At 44.5% G+C, this 12,448-nt stretch overlaps 1 protein-coding gene across 3 annotated transcripts in view; it reads right to left on the reverse strand.

Moving 5' to 3' along the window:
* The window catches only part of LOC113801922 (uncharacterized), a 118,213-nt gene that overhangs the window by 11,802 nt on the left and 93,963 nt on the right, over positions 1–12,448 (reverse strand). For 2 of the 3 annotated variants that reach the window (XM_070115670.1, XM_070115669.1), the window contains exons 61-78: positions 12,069–12,192; positions 10,300–10,490; positions 9,723–9,861; positions 8,815–8,923; positions 8,169–8,264; positions 6,778–6,891; positions 5,416–5,614; positions 5,035–5,247; positions 4,558–4,732; positions 4,134–4,232; positions 3,776–3,944; positions 3,442–3,568; positions 2,648–2,820; positions 1,682–1,821; positions 1,380–1,510; positions 1,113–1,266; positions 601–713; positions 47–265 (exon numbers count right to left, since the gene is read on the reverse strand). In XM_070115670.1, the coding sequence (XP_069971771.1) occupies positions 47–265; positions 601–713; positions 1,113–1,266; positions 1,380–1,510; positions 1,682–1,821; positions 2,648–2,820; positions 3,442–3,568; positions 3,776–3,944; positions 4,134–4,232; positions 4,558–4,732; positions 5,035–5,247; positions 5,416–5,614; positions 6,778–6,891; positions 8,169–8,264; positions 8,815–8,923; positions 9,723–9,861; positions 10,300–10,490; positions 12,069–12,192 (2,685 nt within the window). Of the gene's footprint in view, positions 1–46; positions 266–600; positions 714–1,112; positions 1,267–1,379; positions 1,511–1,681; positions 1,822–2,647; positions 2,821–3,441; positions 3,569–3,775; positions 3,945–4,133; positions 4,233–4,557; positions 4,733–5,034; positions 5,248–5,415; positions 5,615–6,043; positions 6,110–6,777; positions 6,892–8,168; positions 8,265–8,814; positions 8,924–9,722; positions 9,862–10,299; positions 10,491–12,068; positions 12,193–12,448 lie in introns of all 3 variants that reach the window. The other variant, XM_070115671.1, reaches the window with a different exon arrangement.

Here is a 12,448-nt window from a genome sequence, read left to right on the forward strand (position 1 = left end):
GTTCATCAAAGAAAATTATCAGAAGGAAAATGTAAAAACGACGCACAGTGAGATGCTGTTCAAGCCGTATTTGGAGAACTTGACCGGGTTGTTGATGGTGGTGACCTTGTACTGGTCCCCGAGAAGTCTGCTGAGGCGGGCGTTCGTGAGGGCGTTGAGGTAGGCGGGGAGGGCGTGATAGCCGGAGTTGTCGTACCACACCGTGACTCCGGGGCTGCTGGTGGGGGAGCGGGGGTCCTCCACGCCCAGGCTCAGACCTCCGTATCTGAAAGGGACGGAGGTGAAAGGTCAGGGTGTGGATTTATACTTATGATGTACTTATAACGTTCTAAGAAAGGTAAAGATCCAATTATATGGTATGTCTTTAAATTGGTAGGTCGTATTCCTTGTATTACCAGTCTGCTATTTTATATTGTGACGTCGGGATACAGGAACTTCAATATTTCTTTCACTTGATCAAATCACGACGAGTTGGAATCACCCATCTAATTATCACCTTTCTAGTCAATTAGTCTATGCTGTCAACAATTGAAGAATTTGTAGGATTCCATATGTAATTCATCATGGTTATATATATATAAACACAAACAGGTCCTTCACCTGTTCTGGACATGTTTATATCGTGTTCCTAAGATCCAGTCGTTGAGGCTGGGCTGGTTGGTGACGTCCACGGAACACACGTCATCCTCGCATCTGCACAGGGACTGCGTGCTCTGCGGGAGGAAAATGGGCTATGCACAATGACTGCTTCATATCATGATGGAAACAAGGATATAATTACTGATTGAATGAACCGCATTTTTATTCTTATTCTGTCCCTGGCAGGTGTTCCGCTATTTAGGTCGTATTTGCGCCACAGTGTGTGGAAACTCTCACCGAAGTTCTTGAGATGATGATCATCTGCAGCACGTTACTGTAGACTGATGGTACCTCACTCATTAATGTAACAAATAAGCACACACACATGCACGCATACACAAACACAAATACACATACAAACACACACACACACACAAACACACACACACATGTAAATATAAATATGCTTAGAATGTACAGTTCACTGCTCCTACTATAAGTTAAAAAAAACACACTCAGCGCTATCTCCTTACATCGCCTGATATATTACAGTGCGGCACACCAAGGCTGGCGTTGGCCACGCTGGGAGGGCAGGCGGACCACTGCCCCGTGCTGCTGCTGCTGCTGGCGCCCAGGGTCAGCCGAAGGAACTCCTCTGCCAGGGGCTCGAAGGTCGGGTCCAGTTGCCTGAGGAGACGCGGCATTTTAGCATTCTCTAAATAAATATAAAACTGTTATGGAAAAAAGTACGTTGGCGATTTCCACGAGAGGACATCAGAGGCCATCGCCAGGCAACGCACCTGACGAAGGAGGTGGATGGCGCAGAGTATATGTGTGGACTCATTTCCAGGGGCGCGGTGCCCTCGAAGGCAGGTCGGCACCAGGACCCCAGCATGGCCAGGCAGATGAACACCAACGGCAACACAAACATCTGGAGACGTGATCAAGGATGAGAATCTACATCCAGTCTCTTATTATATTATCAAAAAAGAGAAAAAAATATATAGTTTGCGTTTTATTACACTTCATACTACAGCCACAGCTTGTGTATAGAGAAAAATCTGCTATTGACGCAGTAGTGTTTTCCCGCTGAGAGCCTTACCTGGATGTAGAAGACCCAGTCCCGGCCGTGGTGCAGGAGGCGCTTGAGCAGGAGAGCCAGGAGCCGCTGGAAGGAGAGCCTGACGCCGGTGCGAGGAGCCAGAGGCCGGAAGTTGAACAGGTCCCGCAGGTCCTCCTCTTCTGCAAGGCCACTTTCGTTAGATTACGGTCTCTCTCTAACCTATTCCACGGTCTATAAACATCAGGTCTTCCACCCAAAAAGCTGACCAAAATAAACACCACGTTCATGAGTGGAAGACTACTAAAAGGCCGCTTCCATGTCGCTGATTCGTGATCATTATGACAGACGTTAGGCATATTTTCTACCAAAAGAATAACATTTATAGAGCAGTATCTTAAAAATTTTCCTTGAAGTAATCTTTTCCCTAGAACAGAAGCTTAGTATCTACTAAAAAACCAGTGACATAATGTTGCTTCCGTATCAAATCTAGCCAAGCCCTTGTAAACTCTGCAGAATCGAAGGCGTGTTGTGCTAGGTAAAAAGTGCAACCCGATGGTAAAAGGTATTCCGAAAATTTGAAAGCAAAATGCGCTAATTTATAACTTGACAGAGGCAATTAAGACACGCCAACATATAGGCTATAGTGACAGATTAAGATTCGCGTCTTTGCAAATTAAATTCAGCATTTAAATTCAGCATAAATCGGCCGTTCTGGCTAATGAACAACGTTATCTGACTCCGAGTTATCAGTAATTGGGAAAACTTGGAATTTACGAAATTTAGTTTTTATATCATCAAGAAGACAGTTGAGCATGCGACTTCTGTGTTACTTTTCGCTGTGTGTGTGTGGGGGGTGTGTCTCTGTGTGTGTATGCGTGTGCTTGTGTCTGTGTGTATGTGTCTGTGTGTGTGTATGTGTACGTGCACTCGTGTGCCTGAACGTGTATGTGTGTGAGAGTGTGTCTGCACCCAAGCTTCTCCGCGTCGCCTGTGTTCCGCACTCACTCTGGGGCTCGTCCTCGAGGGACACCTTGGACTGCGCCAGACTCTCGGACTCGATGGCGTTGATGGCGTTGAGGGCGATGATGACGTCCTCGAGGCTGGTGGGTCGGATCTCCATGGACACGAACCCCAGCTCCTCCAACTTGCCCTCCAGCTCGCCCAACAGCTCGGGCAACCTGCGGTCAGAAGGAGCTCTCTCAAATACACCAAAATGTTCGCTTAAAGTAAATAAGCAAAATAAGCTTACTTATGACACTGAGGGAAGGGGGGACTTGGGAATTCCGAAGTTAGAGAGAAAAATATCATATTTCAAAGGCGACATCTTATTGCTTGTGATTTATTTTTTTTACAACTAATTAAGCATCTTTAGGCTCACCACGCCGAGACGCCAACCAAACTCTACGCCATTCCGAAGGAGACCTTTGGAGGGGCCGGAGGACACTGACATTCACCTGCTTCGGACGTGTGCGTGTGCGAGTCTATGAGTGTGCGTGTGTGTGAGTGTATGTGTGTGTGTGTGTGTGTGTGTGTGTGTGTGTGTGTGTGTGTGTGTGTGTGTGTGTGTGTGTGTGTGTGTGTGTGTGTGTGTGTGTGTGTGTGTGTGTGTGTGTGTGCATGTGTGTGTGTGCATGTGTGTGTGCATGTGTGTGTGTGCATGTGTGTGTGCATGTGTGCATGTCTGTGTGTGTGCATGTCTTTGAGCAAGTGTGCGTGCGTGCGTGTGCATGTGTGCGTTTTCGAGCATGCGTGTGTCTATGTGTATGTGTATATATCTGGTCCTGAAGCAGTGAGATTACCTGCTCTCGTTGCCTTGGCCGTCCGTCATGGGGATCGAGTAAGTCACCTCGCCGTTGACAGCTTCCAGGAGGCGAGCGTTCGGAGCGTACCTCTTCACCAGTTCGAGCACAGCGTCGGTCTTCGCAACTGGAAAAGGGAAGAAAAAGATATTTCACTACCGAATCTCACGATGAATAACGCTGAATAACGTATCCTAAATCTTAATAGCTCCATTCCGTTATACTCAAAACAAAGTTAGTTTCGATCTCACCACAAAAAAAGAGTTTGATCCCTATATTACCAAGCCCAACCCACATTCACGCCCACGAACGCTCAACATTCGCTCCCACTCACACTGGAAGGAGACGTCCAGCGGCAGGAAAGACCCGTCCTTGCCATGCTTTCCCTTGTACTGCCCGTCCTCCGTCTCGTCGTAGACACGCCTGTTGCTGAGCGTGATGCTGTAGCCGGACCCATACTCGGACTTGAGGGCGAGGGGCGACCCGACACACAGGAGTCTCCCCTGAAAGAAAAAAATAATAATAAATACGTTTTCTCTGACTACACGCTATTGTAGTTTATATTTCGATAGTTTGAATTATGGGACAATCACAAAATAATAAAATGTTTATCTCGTAATAACAATTCCTACACTTCTAACTAACAGGACCAAATGACAGCTTATAAACTATCAAAGCCCACAGGAACCGACCTGATGCAAGATGGCCACGCGGTCAGCCAGGGTCTCGGCCTCGTCCAGGTGGTGTGTGGTGAGCAAAATGGTTCTCCCGCTGCGGTGGTTGCTGATCACCTGCGGAAATACATCACGTGGCATCATGAACTTGCGTTTAGTGTATCTGAGATAAACGTACATCTTTGGTATGTTTTTCTTCTCCTTAGGCTGTCACGTAAATGAGATAAGTTACGTCTTACGCGAACGGTTACGATAATCAAAGGAAATATAGGTAAACATAGATTTCTCAGTAAAAAAGACAACTTTCCTGACCTCTCACTTACCTAAACTACATCTACTACAACCAAAACTACGCAAAAAAAAAAAAAATAATAATAATAATAACGTGCGAGATGAATATATATAAGCGCAAAAGAAAACGTTTTTCTCCCTCCTTGCTGACCTCCCACATGGCCGCCCTCGCCGCCGGGTCGACCCCCGACGTCGGCTCGTCCAGGATGACCAGCTTGGACCCCCCGACGAAGGCGATGGACATGCACAGCCGCCGACGAAGCCCTTCCGACAGCTGGCGCCCGAGGTGGTCGCGGTGGTCGTACAAGCCCATGTTGATGAGCGTCCTGCGACAGAGGGGGGAATGGAGGCGGGTTGAATAGATATTTGTCTTTTTTAACACAAACATGGTTAGGTTTACACAAAAAATGGAGAAAAGTGCGGCCGCGATAATAAGCGACCAGTGAACTCCTCATCAGGCGTCTAAAGGAAAGAATGTGTGGATCAATGTCTCAGTCTCTCGAAACGCAACGGCTAAATATTTCCCTCAATGCTTCAATCCAATTAATTTACGTCTTGCACACACGTTTACGAATCAAGCTCTCTCTCGCACATTCCCCCGCGTGATCAGGAGACCCGAATGACTCACGAGTTGACTTCCGCGTCGGTCTGGTCGGCTGCGGTGCCCTTCAGCCGGGTGTAATAGGCGAGCGTCTCCCGCACCGTCATGAGCGGGAAGAGGACGGCCTTCTGGGGACACATTCCCATCAGCTTCCTCGCCTTGTCCCAGGAGGTGCGGATGTCGTGGCCGTAGACCGAGATGTTGCCCGCGGTTTGGCGCAGCTCCCGGGTGATCATGGAGCTGCCGAGGAGGAACGGCTGCGTTGGGCATGCGTTCGGGCTCACGGGAACGAAGAAGCTACTGCTTCCCTTTTTTTTATATTTCTATAAATATGATCATATAGATATCATTCACAATCAAAGTACAAGAGAAGCGTTCAAGGGACAAAAACGATCGCATGGAACTCACATGACAGTTGTTTTTCCGGCGCCGTTGTGGCCGAGGAGTGCCATGATCTGGCCCTCGTACAGCTCGAGGTTGAGGTTGTCGACGGCCACCTTGGAGGCGCCGCGGTTCTCGTAGATCCTCCGGAGACCCACGATGCTGAGGCCCTTCTTGAAGCTCTGCTTGAGGCCGGGGTCGACGTCCAGGGGATGGACTGTGTCCTCTGCAGGAAGACAAGGAAGGTCACGATTTACTTCTGCTTTCGTTCGCGAGGGTTCGTTCCACCGCTTCTTGCTGATAGGAAAACTCGTGTCTAAACAAGAGGGGGGGGGGGGTATAAAAAACACCTGAGTTCATTCTTTATGTATATTCATCACTTGTGTTAAAAATACTAATTACATGTCATATCATGAGGGAGACCAAAACAACACTACTGTACTAAAACATTGCTATTCATCCTAGTCGGATATTTAGATTTAGATTTTGTAGGGAGTGGAGAGCCCTTGACTGATCGTACTCAAAATATAAATCCAAATAGTATGAACCTTTAGATTTTGAAAACAAAAAGAACAAGTGGTCATATAAGCTGGTGTAGATACCACACAAAAGGGACGAGCACTGCGTAACATACCGTCCAAACACCAATTCTTACTTTTCTTAAGGCCCGGTTCAGTATCAGCTGGTGCCACCCTGCTTCGCGAGCAGTTACAGCAGGAGGCTAGCAGGAAAGCAGAGAGAGTTAGTTGGGTTAGAAAAGCTTTTTCCTGAACACAGGACACTTGAATGCAGTTACGCTTTTATCTAAGTAGTACAGATGTTAGTATCCTTGCAGTCGCGTCCGTTCTGTAACAGGCAAATGTTAGAGTTACAGACTCATGCACGAATCACAGCCAAACACTACTGACATGCGGCGACCATGTTAGACGTCCAATCACGCAAGCTAAAGATTAATAAGAAAGAGAGAGGGGGAGAGAGAGAGAGAGAGAGAGAGAGAGAGAGAGAGAGAGAGAGAGAGAGAGAGAGAGAGAGAGAGAGAGAGAGAGAGAGAGAGAGAGAGAGAGAGAGAGAGAGAGAGAGAGAGAGAGAGAGAGAGAGAGAGAGAGAGAGAGAGAGAGAGAGAGAGAGAGGAGAGAGAGAGAGAGAGAGAGAGAGAGAGAGGAGAGAGAGAGAGAGAGAGAGAGAGAGAGAGAGAGAGGAAGAGAGAGAGGAAGAGAGAGAGGAGCGAGAGAGGAGAGAGAGAGGAGAGGAGAGAGAGAGAAGAGAAGAGAGGAAAGAGAAGAGGAAAGAGAAGAGAAGAGAGAGAAGAGAGAGACAGAGACAGAAACAAAGACAGAGAGCGAAAAAAACAAACACCAGAACCACGATGCCTCTCCCGCCACGATCTACCATGGAAGATGTTGAAAGTGAAATCGTTGGAGCGCTTGAGGGAGGCCTTGTCCGAGAAGGAGGCCTGGTGCAGCAGCGGCGGCCGCCCCCCCGTCGCCAGGGCCCGGAGAGTGCCTGCAAAGTGCCAAACTCGGGGATGAATCGCGGGGTGCCTGCTTGCTTGCTTCCTTGCTTGCTTAAACAAACAGGTGAATATAAATGTGTATGTAACTGGGAATGATAACGAAAATAAGCACAATAATGATAATAATGATGATGATTGATGATGATGGTAATAACAATAAAAAAAATAATGGCAATAATGATAGTACTATCAATAATTGAACTAACATTAATAATATCTATTACAATAATTATAATACTAATATGATAATAATAATGATAATCATAACAATAATAATAATAACAAAATGATACTAACAACATTAAAAATAATGATGACAGTAAAAATTATGGCGGCATTGAAAATAGCTCTGATAATAACAGTGATAATCATAATCCTATTCGCACGAAGGACGTGATGACGATAATGACAATAATTGTAAAAATAATGCAAATAATAATAACACTTAATTCCTTCTATTTCTCCAACGTTTTCCAATCAGCTGTTAGATTGCAATGTCATTTTCATATGCCATTTTTCCCTAGTGATTGGCATGGAAATTATCTGTGTATTTCATTTGTTACATTTATCTATCTGTGATTTATCATTTTGATGAAAAAATATGACATAAATAAGTACAAGTTTTGTTCGGTAATAGTTTTCTCACAATGCGATGCTCAAATTACTAAACAGATATATTAATACAGCAAAGTTATCTACACTATGTTCATCAGCATGTTGTGCAAATCAAATTATAAATGTTTATATGTCTCCTATTTCGTATCATTGAATTATGAAAAAAACATAATACTAACTCATTGGAAACATTCATAAGCTCCCTTTCTATACATATTTTTTAGAGTATTTCATATAACCTAGACTACAAACGTATATTAATGAAATAAAACATTAATATACGTATAATTGTCCCTTCAACATTTTTTCTAGTACATGACACATGAAACTACAACAATACGATCTCCTTTATACATTCCTCTCGACATTTTATCTATAAACACTGAACACTTAAATTTCGCTCTGTACTTCTTACTGCATTTCACATCACAAAAACTACAACAAAAAATTTAATTTTTCAGAATTTCTCTCAACATTTTATATATAAATACTGATCACTTCGTTATCTCTCTGCACTTCTCATTGCACTTCGCACCATAAACTATAAAAATAAGATAAGTTTTTAAGAAAGTCTCTCGATATTTTATGTATAAATACTGAACACTTAGTTTTCCTCTCGCTACATTTCACACCAAACGACCATCACCCTTACCGTTCTTCAGGATGGAAATGACGACGGCCAGCACGAAGGAGATGAGCGTGTCCGCCAGCAGCATCACAATGGCCAGTCCCAGCGTCATATCTGTGTCTGAGATTAAAAAAAAAAGTATTATGTTAGTTTAAAAGGAGAGAATAGTTTGCCTGACCTATGACGTCACACTTCATCTTCAAATACTATGACGTATTAGTATGTCTTATGAATCTCTAACATCAAAGTTCATCTGCTTCATTTACAGTATGGTGTCAAAGATCAAAGTTCATTTTATAAATCTCAAGGTTTATTTTATGAATCTCCAAGTCCGTTTTATATATTTCTACCTTTAAAGTACATAACACTAATCGCTGACATCAAAGCTCAAGGTTTAATCGTCAAAGTCCATCACAAAGTTTATCTTGTTAATTCTTATTTATTCTCATTATTCTTACCAATTAAGAGTTCATTTCATGTCTTCGGACCACAACTTATTCTCATCAGTCCAGTATCTTATATCAGTTCTGAATCAGTCTTGTCAAGTAAGAGTATGTTTTATTAATTCAACCTCAATCTTATCGCTTCCTATGAAATCGCTGATCATCGCATTATTCCAGAATTAACTTTATGATTAGCTCATCCATCCCTCGTCCCGATCCCTGCTCACCTCTGAGTGGCGGCGTCCACAGGTTGCCAAATGTCGCTCCGATTTGAAGTAGTTCGTATTGGCAGATGACGCGGAAGCCGAAGCCAAAGGCCGTTGGAGGTAACAAAGACTGCAAAGGAGCATGCCTATAATGAGTTTGATGCGTATGGTGTGTTTTGTGATATGGTTAATGTTCGTTACCTTAATGATTTGAAAGAGAACAATCTAAGAATATTACTTTCTTCATGTTATTTATGTACTCTTTTTTGGTCCTTTCTCTCCTCCCTTCGCTCTCTATTCAGTTCTCTCGGCTATACTCTTCTTCCCCCAATTTTATCCTTTATCCTTCCCTTCCCTTCTGAGTGTTCTTCAGTTCCTTCTTTCCTCTTTGCTTATTCCGCTTTCCTGCATTTTCCCATTTCTTCTCTTCCTCCTGCTCCCCCTCTCCTCTTTCTTCCTCTTCTGCTCCACTTCCACCTCCTCCCCTTCCCCTCTCCTCTCCTGAACCACCTACAAACCCACCCTTCCCCTACCCTTCTTCTCTCCTATCCTCCACCTCCTATACTCTAGCCCATCCCCCCTTCTCCCCTCCCCCTCCCCTAGCCCTCTACTCCTACCCCTCTCCCCACCGCCTACCCCTTCCCCTCCTCCTTCCCTCCTTTCCCCTCCCTTCCCTTCCTCCTCCCCTCCCTTCCCCTCCTCCTCCCCTCCCTTCCCCTCCTCCTCCCCTCCCATCCCCTCCTCCTCCCCTCCCTTCCCCTCCTCCTCCCCTCCCATCCCCTCCTCCTCCCCTCTTTCTCCTCCTCCTCCCCTCCCTTTCCCTCCTCCTGCTCCTCCCCCTCCCTTCCCCTCCTCCTCCCCTCCCTTCCCCTCCTCCTCCCCTCCATTCCCCCCTTCCTCCACTCCTTTCCCCTCTCCCACCCACCCACCGAGACGAGGATGGTGTACAGGGGCGTGTGGGCCTGCACGACGGAGATGCTGATGAAGGGGACGTTGAACACCAGGAGAGCCATCACGCCCACAAACACGCCCAGGATGGCCCCGGGGACGACGCAGGACACCAGGTAGCTGAGGCGGATAGGGGCGTGTCGTTAGTTCGTGTGCGGGTCGCTGATATATCCACATGTCTTTGTCTGTCATGTTATGTATGTCATCCACACACATATACAAAATATATATAATTTCTATACTTGTATAAAGATACCTGTGTCTATCTGTAAACCTATCGATCGACACACAAACACACACGCACACATACACACACAAGCGCGCGCGTCAGACCCCGACACTCATTCCAATCGCTCCTGGCACCCATTCCAGTCGCTCAGACCCTGGCACCTATTAAAAACCACGACACTCATTCCAGTTACTCAGAACCTGGCACCCATTCCAGTCACTCAGAACCTGGCACCTATTGAAAACCACGACACTCATTCCAGTTACTCAGAACCTGGCACCCATTCCAGTCGCTCTGAACCTGGCACCCATCCCGAAGGCACAGCTCACCAGAAGGACACAATGCTAAGCCCGTAGCTCAGCAGGAAGGCGAGCAGGACGCCGAACTCTGCTTTGGGTTGGAGGTTTCCGAACTTGATCAGCAGCGCCAGGGCCAGCAGGATCACCACCAGCAGGAGCAGCGAGAAGAACAGCCAGGCGAGCAGGTCCACCCACGTTCTCAGTCCCATCACCTCCTGCACCTAGGTACGAGGGGGGAAGTTGAGAAGGTGGTTCTTATCTATTTTATTTTATTTATCTATCTATTCATATATTTGTTTGTTTGTTTGTCTGTTTGCTTATTCAATTATTTACCCATTGAACATTTTCTGCCGTGTCAACATCTAAAGGCCACTAGCGTCATATTCTAAATATAGAGTGATACATGAGGGAGAAGTCCCCGAGTAAGAAAGTACTTTTTTTAGTTCATAAGGAGATATTTGTGGATTCCCAGAGTTGTTCATGGCAAATAAATGCGAACGACATGAGCACTATGATAAAATACTGTGTCGAAGAGGTTCAAAATGAGTTAACGGTTAGGACAAAATATGCTCGATGTCAAAGGTTGTACAATACTGTGGGTTAGTATAGTAGTGAAAAGGGGTAGAGAGAGGAAGAGCAAACGGGAGCAGAAAGGCCGTTCAGGACTGACACAGAGGCAGCCATTCATCCTTTCAGCACGGCCCCAACACTTTAGGATGTGGACAGAAGAAGGGGATGAAGAAAAGAAAGAAAATGAAAGGCGGAGAAGAAAAGACCGTGCATAATTAGTCGAGTTGAGGGCGGAGGTCCTAGGAATGGGTCTAACCCCCCCCCCCACGAGCAAGGGATTGGGGGGCTTCAATGATCTATTTCATCAATCTATCTATAAATATCTCTCTCTGTCTATACCTGCAGGTCGAGGGAAGTTCACATTATCCTTTTATTTCATCTATTTTCTTCATTTATCTATCTATTAACTTATTTGTCTATTCATGCGTTTGTCTGTTTACTAGTTTATTTATTGGTTGATCTACAATTCCAATTGTCTTATCTATATATATATTTCTCTATCTATAACTGCAAATCGAGGGAAGTTATAAGTGTTAGCATTATTTCATTTTATCTTATTTCATCTAATTACTTATTCATCAATCAATTTATTTATCTTATATCAACTGAACTATCTATTCATTCGTTTATCTATTTTTTGTTTGTTTTATTTCCCTATTTCTATTTTCTTTTCTTTTCCTTTTCATCTTATTGCATTTTACTTATTTATTCATCTACTTACTTGTTGATCTATTCATTCATATATGAATAAATTTAACTACATATCTATTCATCTATCTATCTTTTCATCTATCTATCTATCTGTCTGTGTCTATCTATCTATATTTATTAATTTATCTATCTATCCATCTATATATTCATCAGTTTATTAATTCATTTTTGAGGGGGGGAGTGTCTTAGTATGTTTATGAGATCTTTCACCTACGGAGACCTTAAGCAGTTGCCAGGACATGTATATATATGTATAATTATGAATTTTGCTTTTGAGTTTTAAAAGTCAACTCTCCTTCATCTGGTAATTATTTGTTTGACATCTGAACACACGTATGACCTGCCTTGATTTTGTTTCGAGCTCCAGTAATTCACGGAACAGAAGTAGATGCCCTTTGCTGCGAAGGTGAATTCGCGTGAGGCAAGGTCTTGGGGGCTAAAGAAAAGGGAGCCGTAGGAAGGAATATGTGAGTTTAGGATGCCATCAGCGAGAAAATCTCCTTAAACCACTCATCTACCTGTTTGTTCCTGGACTGCCGTTCCTGGATGAGGTGTCGGATCAGGAACACGACGTAGACGGTGAACACCACGAAGGAAAAGACGAGGCTCATCACTGGCGACTCGTTCATCATCACGAGGAACCTGGCAGGTGGAGACGAAGAAGGCGTGTGCATTTCATCTTTCATTTCATCATTCTAAACTTCCTACTTTATGCATTTTAATTGGGGTTTCTGAACGTTAGATACTAAGCTTCTTATCTCTACCACTTTCCTGAGGGTTATATGAACGAAAGTCAAGGCGTGCTTAGATACAAGAGTACTAATTCATGTAGGACAAGGTACGAATGAGAATGAATAACCTCGAAACACAAAATGGTGTATTAGATGCGTTTAATCAC

This window comes from Penaeus vannamei, chromosome 37 (assembly GCF_042767895.1).
Source record: "Penaeus vannamei isolate JL-2024 chromosome 37, ASM4276789v1, whole genome shotgun sequence".
Lineage (NCBI taxonomy): Eukaryota > Metazoa > Arthropoda > Malacostraca > Decapoda > Penaeidae > Penaeus > Penaeus vannamei.